We start from the raw sequence: 20731 nt of genomic DNA, 5'->3' as shown, positions 1-20731 counted from the left end.
ACCGACTTGCGAGCCGGTTGTTAAAAATCGCGAGCCGGCTCTGGCTCTCCTCCCTCCCTCCTCCCTCTCTCCGGATCCGGTCCCTCACCAACTCCTTGTCCTTCTAATTCTTCGGGGCAGGCAGTCATGCCTGCCCGCTGCCAGCGCTGACTCTCCCCCGCTGCCAATTTGCGCTTTAAAAATGGCCGCTGAGACTTCTGCTGAAGTCTTGGCGGCCATTTTGAAGCGCGAACCGGCAGCGGGGGAGAGTCAGCGCTGGCAGCGGGCAGGCATGACTGCCTGCCCCGAAGAATTAGAAGGACAAGGAGTCGGTGAGGGACCGGATCCGGAGGGAGGGAGGGAGGGAGGAGAATTCGCTGAACAACTCGGGAGGGGGTGGCAGGGGAGAGAAGGGAGTCGCTGGGCGTGGGTGGAGAGAGGGGAGAGAAGGGTCGCTGGGTATGGGTGCATGCAGGGCAGGGAGGACAGGAGAGAGGAGGGTCACTGCTGGACATGGGTGGATGGAGGACAGGGGAGAGGAGGGTCACTGCTGGATATGGGTGCCTGCAGGGCAGGGGAGAGGAGGGTCACTGCTGGACATGGGTGCATGCAGGGCAGGGGAGAGGAGGGTCACTGCTGGACAGTGGCATTCCTTGGAGGGGGGGTGGTGGGTGCGGTCCGTGTTCCCTCTGCCCCGGAACAGGTTACTTCCTGTTCCGGGGCAGAGGGAGCATGGAACGAGCGAAGCCGACAGGCGCGCGGCACCCCCCCCCAGCAGGTAAAAATGCACCGGGGGGGGGGGGGGGCGCATCGGCGATGCGCCCCCGGGTGTCAGCCACCCTAGGAATGCCACTGCTGCTGGACATGGGTGGATGGAGGGCAGGGGAGAGGAGGGTCACTGCTGGACATGGGTGGATGGAGGGCAGGGGAGAGGAGGGTTACTGTTGGACATGGGTGGATGGAGGGCAGGGGAGAGAGAAGAAATGCTGGACGGATGGAGGGGAGGGAAGAGTGAGGAAGGAGATGAGATGAGAGCAAAAGAAGAGAAAAAACTGCACATGGATGAAGAAAATAGGCAGAAGCTGAGGACCAGAAAGGAGGAAAGGAAGCCCTGAAAACGGAGTTAAGAGGACAGATAGCAGCAGAATCGGATGCTGGGCCAGCATGATCAGAAAAACAGACAACAAAGGTAGAAAAAAAATCATTTTATTTTCATTATAGTGTTTGGAATATGTTCACTTTGAGAATCAGGTGCTCAACATTAAAAGTTTATATTTATTTACTTATTTATGGCATTTTATCGCTCATTAAACATGAATTAGATTGGAACCTGGGATCATTTAATTTGTTTTCCTGGAGGAATGCATTGCCACCTCCCAGGCTCTCTCCCCGGTTATAGCCAGCTCTGCAATTTGGGGGGGGGGCACAGAGGGGGACCGGGAGAGAGCCTGTTGTTAAACATTTACCAGCACACCACTGTCTGGATATATGCGTTTAATCCCTTTCCAAAGGATTAAGGGTCCTCCATACATCTACTAAACCAAGTGCTGAGTTCAACAAGCTCACCCCTCTCTTTCTGTCCTAGCCTTCAAATCCCCCTCCCAACAGTATCGGCGATTCGCCCAAGTCTAATATCATACGAATGACCTGCATGAAGAATTCTTTCTCAAAGACATTGGGAGCATAGAGATTACACAGCAGGAGAGGCTGATGTTCCAATACCACCGAAGCCAGGACAAACTTGCCTTCCGGATCTACTATAACTTTCTTAGTCTCTAAATGCAGTCCCTTTTTGATCAGGATCACTACTCCCCCCTTCCTACCCACTGCCGGAGCCTCAAAAATTTCTCCCACCCACCACCTTTTTAGTTTTAGGTGTTCCGCTGTTGAGAGATGGGTCTCCTGGAGAAAGGCAACTGAGGTCCCCCAGTCCCTTAGAACTTTTAACAGTTTTTGTCTTTTAATTGACGAGTGAATGCCACCTACATTCCAAGTAGTGAACTTTAACCCTGTTTGAAAGAGAGAAAAAGGAAAAGGAGAAAAAAAAACCCCTGTGAGACCCCCCCCATCCATACTTCCCCTACTCACACTCTCCCAACAAATAGAGTTAAACCAATTCCTATAAACTCTTATTGATTGGTCATAGCGGGTCCATATAAGTCCACTTCTTCCAAATAACTCAGTATGGTTCCATTTTCATGGCGTCCGACGCCCCACGACTGATGACTAACTCCAGCATGCTGTTCGCTAAGAATTCACCTCCCTCAGCTGCTGGTGTTTGACCATACCTGTACATATTGTCGTGTCCAGAGTAATTTGTGTTTTGCCACTCCAACGGTTAATTCATCTGGGTTTGTCTACACGAACTGTCCATTTTAGTGTGGCTCCATTCACACAATCCAACTTTAATTTCAATAGAGCAGTAAACTGTTAGTTCTTGTCTGCCAACCTGGCTTTAGCCACTTTAAGGTCACCCCGCGCACATTAGGCACTTGATATTCCCAACATTCAGTCTTTTTCTGAACTCGTGGCCGCCCCCTTGTCCAAAAATACTCTCGCTTCTTCCACCTGATCAAAAATATGTTCCTGTTTGCGATCCACTACTTTCAACCTCGCAGGGTAAAGTAAGCTGAAGCGGATCTTTAACTCAAATAGTTGGGAGCACACTGGCACAAAAGATTTCCGAGCCACAGACACCTTAGCAGAGTAATCCTGGAAGCACAAACTGTGGGTATTTTGATAGTTCAGTTGCTTGCCCCCCCCCCCCCCCCCGCAGTGCTTGAAGTACCAGCATTTTATGGGTATAGTTAAGTACCCTAAGGATGACCACTCTGGGGCGATCTCCTCCCGCTTTACGCTGTCCCAGCCGGTGAGCCCTCTCCACACGAAAATCGCCCACCAGGTTCGGCAGTGCCGCTGCTTTGGGAAGGCCTACCAACCTTAAATTGTTTCTGCGGGAACGATTTTCTAAATCTTCTAATTTCTCCTCCAATGCCGATAATCGCGTTAAAAGTTGTGGCTGCCCCTCCGTCACATTTTGCACTGCATCTTCCACACTCTCCACTCGTTGTTGCATCTCTCGAAGATCCGCTGCCATTGCCATGTACCTCTCCTCCATCCCGTCCAATTTATCCAGGATCCGCTGGAATTTAGATTCCACCATCTGCTCCACCGCTGCTTTGACCTCCGATATGATCTCCGCTGCCCACTGAGAGCTTGGCAACGCGGCAAACTCATGTCCGCCATCTTGGACTCTGTTAATCGCCCCTTCTCTCGACTACCTTTCCGCAAAGATTTGGCAGCCATTCACTCTGATAATTAACTGAGGTTATTTGTTCTCGAACCATGAAAGATTAAACAGAATTTTCCTTTCCGGAGGAAATATGGTGAATTTGATAGCTGATTATGATGGGCACTCCGGAGCAGCGATTTGCTACCTCTTCACTCCTCCATAGCCCAACCGGACGTATCCCATTCCACTCATTATTTTATAGACCTCTGTCATATCTCCCCTTGGCCATCTTTTCTCCAAGCTGAAGAGCCCTAGCCGCTTTAGCCTTTCCTCATAGGGAAGTTGTCCCATCCTCTTTAACATTTTTGTTGCCCTTACCTGTACCTTTTAGTTTTTTTTTAAGTTGTGGTGGCCAGAATTGCACACAATATTCGAGGTGCGGTCGCACCATGGAACGATACAAAGACATTATAACATCCTCACTTTTGTTTTCCATTCCTTTCCTAATAATACCTAACATTCTATTTGCTTTCTTAGCCGCTGCCGCTTTTGAGCCGACTCACCACGCATGTGTGCCATTTCCTCCTGTGTGGGACCACCTCAGTGCTTTCATTTTCACAGAGCTAATGGACTTGTTTTGCATCATGCTTGCCTCAGCATTATAATAGTTTCATCAAAGTTCTTTTTGCTGTGTTTTAAGTCCTGCTGCTGTTGTGCGATATATTTTTCCTGTAGCTTTCTTAGATATTGCTTTTTCATCATTGGCTCAGTGTAGTCTGTCTTTTTTCCAGACCTCAGGCTCTCATTCTGGTGTTTTTCATCATAGTCATTTGATTTTGCTGTGGCCATTTTCTGGTCAACATGTCTATAAAAAGATCCCCAGCAGCTTCAAGAGGGATTTCCACTGCACAGGAACATATCCATAATGGATACTCCCAATTGGTGCCTGCATTTCCAGGGATCCCACCATAACCCCTCGTATTGCACTCTTATGCTCACAGATACCAGAGCAATGGATTAGTGGGAAAGAATGCTCTTTCTCTGTGAAGATAGTGTGACAGCTTCCAAGGACCCTAGACACTGGTTGCAATACACCCCAAATGGATGGAATGGAACTTACAGCAATCTCCAAAAACAATGCAATGGACTCTAGTCTCAAGGGAGCAATTGCAGAGGATGAAACGATGGTCTCCTGCATCAAGATCTGACCACAAGCCACAAAGTCAACGGGGCCAAGCCCAGACGCCAGAATTCTGAAGTTTCCCTTAAGACAGGCAGAGTACCTTTGGATCTTCTTCCTGCGAGTTCCGCCTGAGCCACCTGCAGCCTGACTTAGTCACCGGACCAGGCCGGGGTCATCTTCTACATTGCCAGTCCCGGCTGCTGCGCATTGACAGCTACTTCCACAGTCCATTTTAGACCCTCTTCCATTTTCCCTTCCTACCCTATTCCTTTTACCCTATCTAATGTAATTGTAATTGATTAATGTACATTGTAAGCCACTTTGAGTCTGCTTGTTGTGGAAAAAAGTGGGGTATAAATGTTCATAAATAAATAAATCAAGAGGACATGGCCACTCCTACCACCTTTGTTAGCAGCCTTGCAGAGCAGCCCATGCAGCTGTTTGAGGAGAGGATGGAGTCCTTCTTGGCTTGACGCAGTGCTGCGACTTCAGCATTGTCAATGTTGAGACCATGAATAATCCAGTCAATTCCTTTAGACCCATGCACTACCTACAGGAGACAACCTTACCTTGGAGGCCTTAAAGGAGCTCAGAGTTGATGTAGTCTGCACCAGTGTCAATATCCAGTGCATAGGGGGGAAAGCTTGCCTAAAACGTCAGGAATGCTTGAAGTCTCGCCACTCCTCCAGCGAAGGCCTGATGGAGGAGTCAGTAATGTGAGACAGATATTTTGACATCTATTCAGGAGTATCTGAATGAATTTGAGCACTCCTGGAATTCAGAGGAAGATCAGAGTTGGTCTTGGATGAGAGATTCCAGTTCCTTCAGATTCCTCCCTTACCTCATGAGAGGCTTATTGACTGGATAAATGTCACATCAGGGAGTGCTAGGGAGGTTAAATTCCTAGACATAATGACTACTTCTTGGAGCAACAGGTCCAGGAACTGACAAGAGGGAGAGCTGTTTTAGATCTAGTCCTCAGTGGAATGCAATACTTAATATGAGAAGTAATGGTGTTGGGTTTGCTGGGAAACAGTGATCATAACATGATCAAATTTGATTTAGTAACTGGAGTGAAGTCACTAAGGAAATTATTACAGCAGTGTTTAATTTTTGAAAGGGCAACTATGATAAAATGAAGAAAGTGATTAAAAAGCTAAAAGGATCAGCTGCTAAGGTTAGGACTTAAAGGCCCCGATGCACAAAACTTACCAGGGCAGCGACATGCGATTTTGGCCAGTTTAGCAAGCACGGTATTCAGCGAGAAATGTACAAAGGGGTTCTTTTCTGTGTACTGTAGCAGCCAACGAGAATCATATGCCAAACTATTACAATGAGCTGATTAGTATGTAAATATGCATTTCGAGTGATGCACAGCTGTTCCTGAGCAATGCACATAAAGTAACACCTACCTTTTTATGGGGAAATTTTTACTGGAGACCAGGAGCTGTCGTGACATGACAGTAACGAAGCTAAAGTTAAGAGGGAATAGCCTCCTGGTGGAGGCATGGGATAAGCATGTGGGATCGCTTAGGAACAGGAAGAATTAGGGGTTACAGAGGATGGGCAGACTGGATGGGTCATATGGCCTTTATCTGCTGTCATGTTTCTATGTTTCTAAAGCGGCATCTTGTACCTTTTATCTTGTGCTTTTAACCCCTCCTTGTACTTAATTGTACCTTTCTTGTGCCTTTTAACCCCTCCCTCTCTCTGAAGAGAAACTCAACTAGGGGAAGGTATTAATTTCTTTCAAGGCGGCTGATTGAGTGCTTGTCTTTTGAGGCAAAAAGCACATTGAGGCGCACCCTCGTAGTTCAGAAAAAAGCTATAATAAAACTGTGTATGAAAGCCTTGTGTAGCAGTGGAAAGAGTGTCCAATTCGGACTTGTCTGGAAACTGCCTTGTGTAGCAGTGGAAACCAAAGCAAGTTCTATTACACACTAGCTAAATGCCAACCTTGCCATGCAGTTCTTGCAAACAGATATTTCCCAGCCTGTTTACAGTTTCCTGCTTTGCAGTTCTAGCAGCCTCGCCCCCCCTCCTGTTCTGGGCATATGCATGGCATCCACGCTCAGCCAGTGACTCCTCTACACATGCAGTGCTTAACAGGTGGCCATTCTACACGTGCTGGTTTTTTTCCCTACTGTACAAATGAGCTGTAATTGTGAGCAGCTCATTTGCATGCAATTTCCTTTCAGCATTGCCCGCTATTTTGGAATTGTTAACTTTTACCAGGGATCCCAAAGCAATGAGGCTTTTGCGGGGGCTTTGTGCATTGGGCCCTAAATCAAGTATGGACTTTGTTTAAAAATGCCATCCTGGAAGCTCAGACCAGATGTATTTCATGTATTAATAAAGGTGAAAAGAGCAAACGACAGCCAGCATGGTTTAAAGTGAGTAGTGAAGGAGTCTGTTAAAGCCAAAAGAACATCTTTTCAAAAAATGGAAAGAATCCAAATGAAGAAAACAAGAAGCAATATAAACACTGTCAAGTTAGATGCAAAGCATTGATCAAGAAGACTAAAAGAGAATACGAAGAGTAACTTGTCACAGAGGCAAAAACTCATTGGAATACTTTTTCAGGTATATCAGAAGCAGAAATATTGTGATGAAATCCATGGACCCGTTAGATCATTAAGGAGTAAAAGGGGCACTCAGGGAGGACAAGACCATAGCAGAGAGACTGAATGACTTCTTTGTTTTGGACTTTACTGAAGAAAATGTAAGAGATCTACCTGAACTAGAAATAGTTTTCAAGGGTGACTATGCAGAGGAACAAAAAGATATTGGTGAACCTGGGAGATGTACTGTGCCAAACTGAAGAATAGCAAATTACCTCAACTGGATTGTACGCACGCCAGAATACTGAAAGAGCTCAAACATGAAATTGTAGATCATCCGTTAGTGATCTGTAATCTGTCATTAAAATCGTCCATACTACCTGAAGATTGGAGGGTGGCCATTGTAACGCTGATTTTTAGAAAGGGTTCCAGGGGTGATCCATGAAATTATAGACTGGGAACCCTAATGTCCGTGCTGGACAAAATTGTGAAAAATATTATAAATAAAATTACTGAACACATAGACAAACATGATTTAATGAAACAGAGACAACATGGATTTAGCCAAGGGAAGTCTTGTCTCATCAATTTGCTGAATACTACTGCTATTTATCTACTACTATTTATCATTTCTAAAGCGCTACTAGACGTACGCAGCCCCAGTGGCATATCAAGGGGGGGCGGTGGGGGCGGTCCACCCCGGGTGCACGCTGCTGGGGGGGGGGTGCTGCATGCCTGTCAGCTCTGCTCGTTCCATGCTCCCTCTGCCCCGGAACAGGTTACTTCCTGTTCCGGGGCAGAGGGAGCATGGAACGAGCGAAGCCGACAGGTGCGCGGCACCCCCCCAGCAGGTAAAAATGCACCCGGGGGGGGGGGGGGTCGCATCGGCGATCCACCCCGGGTGTCAGCCACCCTAGGAACGTCACTGCACAGCGCTGTACACTTGAACATGAAGAGGCAGTCCCAGCTCGACAGAGCTTACAATCTAATTAATACAAACAGGACGAACAAGAGATAAGGGAATATTAAAGTGAGGATGATAAAATAAGGTGACTAAGGGTTAGGAGTTAAAAGCAGCATCAAAAAGGTGGGCTTTTAGCTTAGATTTGAAGACGGCCAGAGATGGAGCTTGACGTACCGGCTCAGGAAGTCTATTCCAGGCATATGGTGCAGCAAGATAAAAGGATCAGAGTCTGGAGTTAGTGGAGGAGAAGGGTGCAGATAAGAGAGATTTACCCAGTGAACAGAGTTCCCAGGAAGGAATGTAGGGAGAGATGAGAGTAGAGAGGTATTAAGGAGCTGCAGAGTGAATGCACATAGGTCAATAAGAGGAATTTGAACTGTTTGCGGAAGCGGATAGGAAGCCAGTGAAGTGACTTGAGGAGAGGGCTAATGTGAGCATAATGACACTGGTGGAGTATTAGTCATGCGGCAAAATTTTGAACAGATTGAAGAGGAGAGAGATGGCTAAGTGGGAGACCTGTGAGAAGCAAGTTGCAATAGTCTAAGCAAGAGGTGATAAGAGTGTGGATGAGGGTTCTTGTAGTGTGCTCAGAAAGGAAAGGGCAAATTTTGGTAATATTATAGAGAAAGAAACGACAGGTTTTAGCAGTCTGCTGAATATGTGCAGAGAGGAGAGAGAGGAGTCAAAGATGACCCCAAGGTTATGAGCTGATGAGACAGAAAGGATAAGAGTGTTATCCACAGAAATAGAGAATGGAGGAGGAGGAGGGGTTGGTTTATGGGGAAAGATAAGAAGCTCAGTCTTGGTCATGTTTAGTTTCAGATGGCGCTGAGACATCCAGGCAGCAATGTCAGACAGGCAGGCTGATACTTTGGCCTGGATTTCTGCTGAGATTTCTGGTGTTGAGAGGTAGATCTGAGAGTCATCAGTGTAGAGATGATACTGAAAACCATGAGATGAGATCAGAGTACCAAGGGAAGAAGTATAGATGGAGAAAAGAAAAGGTCCCAGGAGGGATCCCTGAGGTACACCAACTGACAGTGGGTTAGAAGTAGAGGAGGATCCATTAGAGTATACACTAAAAGTACACTGGGAGAGAAAACCAGGAAAAACAGAGCCCTGAAATCCAAGTGAGGACAGCGTATCAAGGAGTAGGCTGTGATCAGCAGTGTCAAAAGCAGCAGATAGATCGAGAAGGATGAGGATAGATTAGAGACCTTTGGTTCTGGCCAGGAACAGATCATTGGAGACTTTAGCAAGTGTTGTTTCAGTTGAATGAAGGGGGCGAAAGCCAGATTGAAGTGGATCTAGAATAGCTTGAGATGAAAGAAAGTCAAGGCAACAGCGGTGAACAGCACGTTCAAGTATCTTGGATAAGAAAGGGAGGAGGGAGATGGGGGCGATAGTTGGAAGGACAGGTAGGGTCCAATGAAGGTTTTTTTAAGGAGTGGTGTGACTACGGCATGTTTGAAGGCATCAGGAACAGTTGCAGTGGGCAGTGAAAAATTGAGGATATGACAGATAAAAGGGATGACAGTAGGAGAGATAGTGTTAAGTAGATGGGTGGGAATAGGATCAGAGGAACAGGTAGTTAGTTTCGAGGAGGAAAGAAGATGTGTAGTTTCCTCTTTAGTGATTTCAGAAAAGGAAGAAAAGGAGGCAGGGGTTGGAGGGTTGAGAGAATGGACTAAGGGAAGGAGAGGTGGAGGTGACCTGGTTGAGAATTCAACTTTAATCTTGTGAAACTTATCATAAAAGAACTCAGCCAGAATCTGGGGGGAAAGTGAAGGGGGGGTTGGGGGGGTTGAATAAACATATGGATAAAGATGAGATGGTTGATGGTAGTGTATCTAGAATTTCAGAAAGTTTTTGTCAAAGTCCCTCATGAGAGACTCCTGAGGAAATTAGTCGTGGGATAGGAGGCAGTGTTCTGTTGTGGATTGGGAACTGGTTAAGTGATAGAAAACAGAGGATAGGGTTAAATGGCCATTTTTTCTCAGTGGAGGAGGGTGAATAGTGGAGTGCTCCAGTGATTTGTACTTGGACTGGTGCTTTTGACACACTTGTAAATGATCTAGAAATAGGAACGATGAGTCAAGTGATTACATTTGCTGATGACATAAAACTAGCCATAAAATTGCTGGAAGACCTTAGGAAATTGGAAGACTGGACATTCAAATGGCAGGTGAAATTTAATGTGGACAAATGCAAAGTGTAATGCACAATGTGAAGAATAATCCAAATCATAGTTAATTGATATTAGGTTCCATCTTAGGAGTCGGCACCTAAAAAAAATCTAGGTGTCATCGTAGACAATACACTAAAATCTTCTGTCCATTGTGTGTTGGCAGCCAAAAAAGCAACAATGCTAAGAATTATTAGGAAAGGGATAGAAAATAAGAAAAAATACTATAATGCCTCTGTATTGCACCATGGTGAGACCTCACATTGAATATTGTGTTCAGTTCTGGTTACTGTATCTAAAGAAAGTTTTATAGCAGAATTAGAAAAGGTTCAAAGAACGGCAACCAAAATGTTTAGGGGGATTGAACTCCTCTCATATGAGGAAAAGCTTAAGAGGTTAGGGCTCTTCAGCTTGGAAAAGAGACAGCCGAGGGGGAATATGATAGAGGTAGGACTACAGTGTTGTAGAACGGGTAAACGTGAATTGATTTTTTGAAAAGTACTAAGACTAAGGGATATTCAGTGAAGTTATATGGTAACTTCAGAGGATGTGGTGACAGTGGTTAGCATATCTGGCTTTAAAAAAGGTTTGGAAAAGTTCCTGGAGGAAAAGTTCCTTGTCTGCTATTGAGATAGAAATGGGGAAAGTCAGAAATGATGTCAGAAGAAGGCGGGACACTTAGCGAAGGGAAGAAGACTAGTAGACACGTCGGGGCGGGGAAGCGCCGCCTCCTTCTCACTGACGCTACGCTGCCGCCGGACAGAGGTAAATTTAAACAAAAAGGAAAAGGATCTGGGGAGAAGAGGGCGGGCAGTGTAGCGATCGTTTTCGGGGGGGGGGGGGGAGCGGTGCGTTGCCAACGGGGGGGCGTGGCGACGCGGTGCCAATGGGGGGGGCGGGGGCGCCGGAGGCGCCAACTGCAGGGGGGCGCCAGAGACCCTAGGCACGGCCCTGGTTGAACCCACTCTCAGAAGAGCCAGTAACTCCAAGATTCATTCCCTGTGGCCAACGGGATGGAGGCATAGGACATTGGAGTCTTTCAGAAGAACATTTTTTCAGAATGCTTAGCCGAGATTGGGTGGCAGAGCCAGCCGGTGGTGGGAGGCGAGGATAGTGCTGGGCAGACTTATACGGTCTGTGCCAGAGCCAGTGGTGGGAGGCGGGGATAGTGCTGGGCAGACTTATACGATCTGTGCCCTGAAGAGGACAGGTACAAATCAAAGTAGGGTATACACAGAAAGTAGCACATATGAGTTTGTCTTGTTGGGCAGACTGGATGGACCATGCAGGTCTTTTTCTGCCGTCATTTACTATGTTACTATGTTTCATGTCTCACATAGCATCTTACCAGCTCTTTATGGGCATGCACTTCAGGAACGGTGTACATAGTGAAGTGGATTTTGTCAACACCCTTCCTAGGGAGATGTCCGAAGAACTCTGTATCAAGGGCTTCTGCCATGAGTATTGGTGCTGACAGACCTATCTGACTGAGTGCCTCAGACTTAAGATTTGATGTGAGCATGTGTTAAGGTGATGCTCTCAGCATCATAACATACTTAAAAACAAACAAAAAAAAATCCCTCTTCCTTCTTGAGGGCTAGCATGGTTGAACCAGTTCCACCGTAGGAAAGAGAGGAAGGATTTTCTCTGAGGACAAATAGGATAGCATATTTTCACATCTAGGTGACATCATCCAGTGAAAGCCGGCTGTGGAGATGCTCCCCAGCATTCTTTTTCAGAAGCTTTTAGAAACATGCACCTTGCATGCTTGAGCCTTCTCATCTACTGCCGCTGTGCGCTATTTTTCTGTGCAGCTGAAAAGATCATGTGCGTTATCCTGTTTCTTTTTTAGTGGGGTTGCCTGATTCGTTGTGCTAGTGCCCATGTTTTGTCTCTTCCTCACATGGGATCAGGTTTCTTCTTTTTTTTCCTTTAGTTTTTCTTAGAGATTTTGGTACATACTTCCTTATTTCTCTGCAGCTCCCCTGACCCTCTTAGCCCTTTACCTTGGTTGGGTAAGTTCTCCCATTTTGTCAACATTGAGCCATTTGATTTGGCAACTATTTCTTCCTAGCATGTCTCAGAAAAGTCCCAGTGGTTTTAAATGTTCCAGGTGTGCAAGGACTGTGTTCTTTGTGAACACTCGTTCTTTGTATCTGTCTTGTGTGGGACCCGAACATAATCCTCCTTGCAAACTGTGCTCACAGCTTTAAACCAAAAACATTAAAAGTCAAAAACAGCAGTACAGAAATATTTTTGACGCTGACAAGACATTCCATTGATATTGACATCGGTCTCTATCGCTCCCAGAACTGCAATGGACACAGAAGTTCAGGATGGTTTACCTAGGCACCCTTCTTCCCATGATTTAGGATAATGATTGGCTATGCTATCTGGATTTAAAGGATGCCTATACCCGTTGGTGTGCTGGTAAATGTTTAACAACCGGCTCTCTCCCCAGTCCCCCTCTGCGCCCCCCCCCCAAATTGCAGAGCTGGCTATAGCTAGGGTTACCATATGGCTCCAGAAAAAGGAGGACGGATTGAGCCAGCCGGGTTTTACTTCCATTGCTTTCAATGTCCTCCTTTTTCTGGAGCCATATGGTAACCTTAGCTATAGCTGGGGAGAGAGCCTTGGGGGGGGGGGGGGGGGGGGGCAATGCATTACTCCAGGGAAAAAAAAAATGATCCCAGGTTCCAATCTAATTCATGTTTCATGTGCAATAAAATGCCATAAATAAGTAAATAAATATAAACTTTTAATGTTGAGCACCTGATTCTCAAAGTGAACATATTCCAAACACTATAATGAAAATAAAATGATTTTTTTCTACCTTTGTTGTCTGGTGACTTTGTTTTTCTGATCATGCTGGCCCAGTATCCAGTTCTGCTTATATCTGTCCTCTTACCTCCGTTTCCAGGGCTTCCTTTCCGTTTATTTATTTTCTTTCCTCCTTTCTTCTTCATTTCTGGTCCTTTGCAGACTTGACTGTCCAGTGGATCCAGCTTCTGCCTATTTTCTTCATCCATGTGCAGGTTTTCTCCTCACTTCCTTTTCCCTCATCTCTTCTCCTTCCTCACGCTTTCCTCCTCTCCATCCATGTCCAGCATTTCTTCTCTCTCCCCTGCCCTCCCCTCCATCCACCCATACCCAGCGACCCTCCTCTCTCCCCTGCCCTCCCCTCCATCCACCCATGTCCAGCGACTCTCCTCTATCCCCTGCCCCCCCTCCAGTAACCCATCCCCAGCGACTTCCTTCTCTCCCCTGCCCCCCCTCCAGCCACGCATGCCCAGCGACTCCCTTCTCTCCTCTGCCCCCCTCCAGCCACCGAGGTTGTCCAGCGGATGCTTCGGGGCAGGCAGGAAAGAACCCCAGTCTTTCCTGCCTGCTGCTGGTGCTGACCCTCCCCGGCTGCTGGATCGCTCTTCAAAATGGCCGCCGAGACTTACAAGGGCAGCCTCCAAGACTTCAGCAGAAGTCTCGCGAGGCCGCTGCTGGCAGTCTCGGCGGCCATTTTTAAAGAGCGATCCGGCAGCGGGGGAGGGTCAGCGCCGGCAGCGGGCAGGCAAGACTGCCTGCCCCGAAGAATTCGCTGGACAAGGGAGGGGAGGGACCGGACCCTGTAGCTGGGAGGGAGGGAGGAAGGAAGGAAGGAGAGCTGGCTTGCAAGTCGGTAAAAAATTTAACAACCGGCTCTTGCGAGCCGGCTCCAGCACACCACTGCCTATACCTATTTTCAGATACATCTTCATCACAGGAAGTATCTCGGATTTTGAGTAAGGAAGCACCCAAAGTGTCCCACAGCAGTTGGCAGTTGGCAGCATTGCTATACAGATTGGGAGTACATATGTTCTCCTACCTGGACAATCGGTTGTACAAAAGCACAGCACAGGAAGGAACTAAGGAATCTTGCAAAGAACTATTCAGGTGCTGGAGCTACTGGGATTTGGATAGTTTATGATGAACCCTATCTCCTTCCTAGACAACAATTGGGAGTTCATAGGAGTATATATGTATTGCCATATTGGAACAGACCAAAGGTCCATCAAGCCAATCCAGGACACAAATACCTGACAAGATCCCAAAAAAGTACAAAACATTTTATGCTGCTTATCCCAGAAATAAGCAGTGGATTTTCCCAAGTTCATTTTAATAATGGTCTATGGATTTTTTTCCTTTAGGAAGCCATCCAAACCTTTTAAAACCCCGCTAAGCTAACTGCCTTTACCACATTCTCTGTCAACGAATTCCAGAGTTTAATTACACGTTGAGTGGAGAAAGGTTTCTCAAATTCGTTTTAAATTTACTACTTTGTATTTTCATTGAATGCCCCCTTGTCCTAGTATATTACGAAAGAGTAAACAGATGCATCACGTCTACCCTTTCCACTCCACTCATTATTTTATAGACCTCTATCATATCTCCCCTCAGCCGTCTTTTCTCCAAGCTGAAGAGCCCTAGCCACTTCAGCCTTTCCTCATTGACCCCAATAGTGCTGCAAATTCATCAGAGCCACATTGTATCAACTTGGCAACTTTTGAGATTGCTAGGCCATATGGCCTTGACTGTGCACGTCACACGCATGTCACGCCTCCATTTGAGGCTCCAGTAGACCCTGGCAACCACTAGTCTCAGGCCACAGTGAACCTAGCGGATGCTATAGCTGTTGCTCCTTCTCTCGAAGTGTCTGCCTTGGTGGACAGGTCTATCCAGTTTGACCATGGGACTACCATTCCAAATTCCTCAATTCCACAAGACATTAATGATGGATGCATCCAATTTGGGCTGGGGAGCTCATATAGGTGGGCTCCACACTCCAGGTCAGTGGTTCTTCCAGGAGGCTCAGCAGCATATCAACTTCCTGAAACTATAGGCCACTTGGAAAGCTCTGAAGGCTTAACATTCAAATTTATATTCTACTAAAGCCAGAAAAAGTTCTAAGTGAATTAGAGTAGAACTAGCTCAATGCTAATGAATTACATTTATAATAAAAAATCATCAAAATATCTCCAAATAATATTCCATACAAAATTGTGGTAGAAGTAAAACCTAAGTAAATCATGTTTTCTCTAAAACGTTTTTCAGATGTTTTCGAAACATCATAGTGAGTTATAGCTTGTATATATTTTGGCAAGTAATTCCACACTTTTACAGCTTTTAACTCCCAGTCTCTCACCCACCCAGCTCTCCCTGTTTCTCACCTAACCCACCCCACCCTCTTCCTGTGAGACTCATTGGAATGCTTTTGTGTTTCATAAAGTATTCTGATATTTGTCAACATTTGCTTATTTCTGATTTGAAGAAGAAGAGTTACCTTCCAAAGCTAATCAAAAAATACATTGTCAGTCCAATAAAAAAGGTATCTTATTATCTCTGCTTTGATTTATTTCTATTTATTACCTTTAATAATATTTAAATCTCTTTAGATTTAGGAAAATAAAGCAAGATATTGAACAGGGAGAGGTTTCACAAATGTTAATGATAATTTAATGAGTAAGTGGCAGAGATGGTACTCAGATCTTGGTTTCTAGATTTGAGAGCTTTCTGTTTTTTTTGTTATAATTTTTTTTTACTAGTGTATATGAAGCATGTTACATATTTCTTTTAACGCTGCCTTTCTTTTTATTTGATTTAGGCTGGTACCGAGGAACTTCAACAAAAAAGCCTAATGTAAAGGTAATTAGAGGAGAAAAAAATCTCTTCCGTCTATTTTATTTAAATACTTTTGCTTTCTATAGTTATTACTTACTGAAATCTTTCCTCTGTTTTCATGTCTTCATCTCCTCCTCTCAGTAGTAAAACTTAAAATAGTATAATTACAGACAGATGGTATACAAATAGCAGATTTGCAGCATGGCAGTTTTTGATGCTGAGAGGAATTTAGTGAAATTTGTAAACTAAAGGTCTTTCTTTGTTAATCAGTTGTAAGGACCTATACAAAGAATCCTATATTTTCCTTATCCTGCTAGACCAGTCTACACCTATGGGCTATGGCCTTTTACCAAAAGATAGAGGCAAAGATTCTGAAGATTACAAGGAGTGGTGAGGCTCAGAACCTTCCAGTATTTGTCTGCCTCCAGTAGATGGTGCAGGTGGACAGGTTTAAAAAAAAAAAATTCTTTGTTTTCTGCTGAGCCTGACTCCCTGAGCCATGGGTAACAGCACTCAGCCCGTGGTTGCAGTCTGGCCAGGACACTACCTTCCAGGGTCTGAGGACCCATTCCCTGGTGGAGATTTGAAAGGTGTTTTCACCTTCTGGAGCCAGGATGCTTGGCCTAGGGTCTCTGCTCCATAAGGCTTGCTGTATTGAGCAAGCCTCTCTTTCTACAGAAGAAAAAAAATCCCCAAGGCAGGTAGCTCAGCTGGCAATTGCTTTCCCCGGTCAACGGAGTTGAGCTTTTTTAAAGGGGGGATGCGTTCAGCACAGGGTACGAGCAGACCGAGGCAAAGAGTGCAGCCTAGCCTTGCCAGCAACTGGCAGTAGGGTCAGTTCAGGCAGGACCTGGGAGTGCTGATCCTGCCTCTTCAATGGTGGGGGTGTGCATGTTCAGAGCAGAGGCACTGGGGTTCAGCTCAGCTCCAATTCCAGCGCAGGAGCACAGCAACAGATGTATTGTTCCCTGCTTGTGTTGGGGAGAATGGGGGAGCACTCTGGAGCCCTCCCAAGGCTTCATTGATACCACATCAGAGGCTTTCATTTCATGCTGCGCCAGTGACAACTTCAGAAAGAGTGGTGGTTATTTTCTGTTTGGACCATGTTGTGGACACACTGTCAAATCTGAGCAGGGCCCCCAGGTCCAGGGGTTGAGAGATCATCTCCACCTCTGTAGGGGTTCATGTTGGCTGGGGGGAGGGAGAATGATGCCATTGGGACCCCACTTTTGCTTGATCTTTACTGAATATCTCTGATAAGCATTATTGAGGTTCCAGGAGCATATCCAGTGGGGGGTGGGGGTAACCCTGGTTATCAGGTCCTGGGGCCTCTCTAATACCCCGAGAAAGCAACTGAGGTCTCTGGGCATAGCACTAGAGACTGCGCCATTTAAGGTTCCTCTCTCATGGGTGGTCGATGATACTTGGGGAGGTGGCGGACATTTCATCTCTTGTGGGGCTCCTCCCCTGAGTCTGGGAAGATTTCACCTAACGAGGGCTTCTCATCCCCAGTGATATAGTTGTTTTGCCGGGAAGAGTTGTCTTCCTTTATGGACCAAGTGCTGGTGGTCTTGTCTATTCCTTCAGCAGTAGCAGAGCCCACTGTGAAAAGGGATCCTATTTTGGAGGGACTGAAGGGCTCCCCTATGGCCTTTCTCCTTCATAAAGCTCTCTCTAGGATTGTGTTAGGAGAATGGGGAGATCCAGATCTAGTCCTCAAGGGGACTAGATTGAATGAGAAACTCTATCCTTTACCCCAGGATGATCTCAAATGTCTCTTTAGGGTGCCAAGATGATTACCATCCTGGTGGATGGAGATTTGTCCCTCAAGGATGCCCATGACTGTAAGGTTGAGCTGCTCATTAAACAGCTTTTCTCTTCTCTTCTGTTTTGGCACTGGGAGTGCAAGCTGTGGACTTTGGCAATTATGTGGCTTAAGGGGTTCTGCATTGCGTCAGGGAGGGCATCCTCCATTCATCTCCAGAGGTGGCACTCCTGCAGTCAGGCGCAGCCTTTTGTGGTGGATATGTTGTATGATCTAATTTGGATGGATTCTTGCTTGTTGGTTATTGATGTGGTAATCTGTAGATGGCTTTGAATTCAGAACCATGCTGCCTTTCTGTGGTCACCTGCTCTTTGGCAAAAACTTATGAAGGACTTGGGAGAAGCAAAACACCAGTGCCTTCCAAGGCTCTTGGGAGGTAGACTGCACTCCAGAGACTTGAGGTTGGCCACATCTGAGTAGGAAGGGTTTGGTCCTCAGCAGGTTCACAGAAGGGGCAGCCTTTCTGGGAAGCACAGAGGTCAGGAGTCTTAGCTCCTTTCCCTCCTCCACCTCCCTTGTTGGAAGCCAAAGGCCCCCAGTGAGATTCAGTGGATTCCCTTTCGCAGTGTCACCAGTGGGGAGATGGCTTCACCTGTTTGACTTGAGAGTGGACCCCTATTACTTTCAATTAGTGGGTCCTAGAGGTATTTAGGCAGACTTATGCACTAGTGTTTGCAGAATCCGTCACAGATGCCTTTGTTGTCATGCGGGGTGGATATTGTCAGACTGACCTGGTGGTGTTTGCTTGATCTAGGATCACTCAAACCAGTCGCTATTCAATTAATTTTGTTGTCCTCAAGGAGGGATGGTTGTTTCGGCCCACTTTGGATATCAAGAGGGTCAACCCTTGTCTGTAGGTCGTGCAAAGCTGCTCTTTGGGGTTGAGCTAGATAAGATTGTGACCGATCTCGGCACGTCTAAGGGCAAGAGGTTACCGGAGGTCAGGGCTCGGGCCAGTGGTGCCCGCCCCGGTTCCTCCAAAGGACGGTTTCAGGAAGCCCATCGGTATCGCCCGGGCAAGTCGGGCTCCTCTGCCCCCTCTTCCTTCAAGAGGAACTTCTCCCCCAAGCAGCATTCCTTTCGCAGAGACCGCCGTCCCGGAGGTGCGTCCTCCGGTCCTCCCCCAGGGTCTCGTACCCAATGACGGGGCCCTGGTCCATGGCCCAGAGCAGATTGGAGGACGCCTGTCCTCGTTTCTGGGCGAGTGGGCCAGGGTAACTTCAGACGCTTGGGTGCTGGAAGTCATCAGAGACGGCTACAAGCTAGAGTTCTGCCGACCCTTAAGAGACGGGTTTGTGCACTCTCCCTGCAAGTCTCCGGTCAAAGCTGTGGCAGTGCAGCAGACTTTGGACAATCTGATCTGCCTGGGTGCGGTCGTTCCGGTGCCAGAAGATCAGCTTGGCAAGGGACGTTACTCCATTTACTTTGTGGTACCAAAGAAAGGAGGTTCTGTACGGCCTATCCTCGACCTCAAAGGGGTCACTCGGGCCTTGAAAGTTCAGCACTTCTGAATGGAGACTCTCCGCTCTGTTATAGCGGCAGTGAAGGCAGGGGAGTTCCTGGCATCCTTAGACATCAAGGAAGCTTACTTGCATATTCCCATCTGGCCTCCTCATCAACGCTTTCTGCGTTTTGCAGTCCTGGGCCGACACTTCCAGTTCAGAGCCCTCCTGTTCGGGTTGGCTACTGCTCCGTGGACCTTCTCCAAAGTAATGGTGGTCATCACGGCCTTCCTACGAAAGGAAGGAGTACAAGTCCATCCTTATCTGGACGACTGGTTGATCCGAGCCCCCTCATATGCAGAGTGCGGCAAAGCTGTAGACCGGGTGATTGCTCTTTTGAGCTCCCTGGGGTGGATCATCAACTGGGAGAAAAGCCAGCTGCGCCCGACTCAGTCCCTGGAGTATCTGGGAGTTCGTTTCGACACCCAAGTGGGCAGAGTGTTCCTGCCAGACAATCGGATTGTCAAACTTCAGACTCAGGTGGACCAGTTCCTAGTAGCCTCTCCTTTTCGGGCTTGGGACTATGTGCAGCTGTTGGGCTCTATGACAGCCACGATGGAAGTAGTGCCCTGGGCCAGGGCTCATATGAGACCACTACAACACTCTCTGCTGCAGCGCTGGACTCCAGTGTCGGAGGATTATGCTGTGCGCCTTCCCTTGGACCCAGCGGTGCGCAAGGCGCTGAGCTGGTGGCTGAGGACAGACAAGTTGTCCGCAGGAATGCCTCTTTTGACCCCGAAGTGGGTTGTCGTCACGACGGACGCCTCTTTGACGGGCTGGAGAGCCCACTGCTTGGGAAGGACAGTGCAGGGGCTCTGGTCTCCTGCAGAGGCAAAGTGGTCTATCAACCTCCTGGAACTCAGAGCCATTCGGTTGGCGCTTTTGTAGTTTCTCCCGGTACTGGCGTTGAAGCCAGTATGGATCCTGTCGGACAATGCCACGGCTGTGGCCTATGTCAATCGCCAGGGAGGTACCAAAAGCGCCCCTCTAGCCAAGGAGGCCATGAATCTATGCCAGTGGGCGGAAGCGAACCCGTAACAGCTGTCGGCGGCCCACATTGCCGGAGTCATGAATGTCAAGGCGGACTTTCTCAGTCGCCATACCTTGGATCCCGGAGAGTGGCAGCTCTCGGTTCAGGCGTTCTTGGACATCACGAAGCGCTGGGGCCAGCCGAGCCTAGATCTGATGGCGTCATCGGCCAATTGCCAAGTGCCGCGCTTTTTCAGCAGAGGACGGAACCCTCGATCTCTGGGAGTAGATGCTCTTCTCCAACAGTGGCCGACACAGGAGCTTCTCTATGTGTTCCTGCCCTGGCCCATGTTGGGCAGGGTGCTAGACCGGGTAGCAAAGCATCCGGGCCGGATAATCCTGGTGGGTCCGGACTGGCCCAGACGTCCCTGGTATGCGGACTTGATCAGGCTCTCAGTGGACAGCCCTCTGCGGCTGCCAGCAGAGCAGGGCCTGTTGCATCAGGGTCTTGTGGTGATGGAGGATCCCTCCCCCTTTGGTCTTACGGCCTGGCAATTGAGCGGCAGCGTCTGAGGAAGAAGGGCTTCTCAGACAAGGTCATCGCCACTATGCTGAGAGCGAGGAAGCGCTCTACTTCTACTGCTTACGCCAGGGTTTGGCGTACCTTTGCATCGTGGTG

The 20731-nt window shown here is 47.5% G+C and overlaps 1 protein-coding gene across 1 annotated transcript in view; it reads left to right on the top strand.

Moving 5' to 3' along the window:
* DOCK3 (dedicator of cytokinesis 3) overlaps positions 1–20731 on the top strand; it is an 873576-nt gene that overhangs the window by 16700 nt on the left and 836145 nt on the right. Inside the window, exon 3 of the mRNA XM_030206787.1 lies at positions 15740–15780. Coding sequence (XP_030062647.1) covers positions 15740–15780 — 41 coding nt within the window. The remainder of the gene's footprint in view (positions 1–15739; positions 15781–20731) is intronic.

This window comes from Microcaecilia unicolor, chromosome 6, assembly GCF_901765095.1.
Source record: "Microcaecilia unicolor chromosome 6, aMicUni1.1, whole genome shotgun sequence".
NCBI classification, from domain to species: domain Eukaryota; kingdom Metazoa; phylum Chordata; class Amphibia; order Gymnophiona; family Siphonopidae; genus Microcaecilia; species Microcaecilia unicolor.
This window is presented reverse-complemented; position numbering and strand designations above follow the sequence as displayed.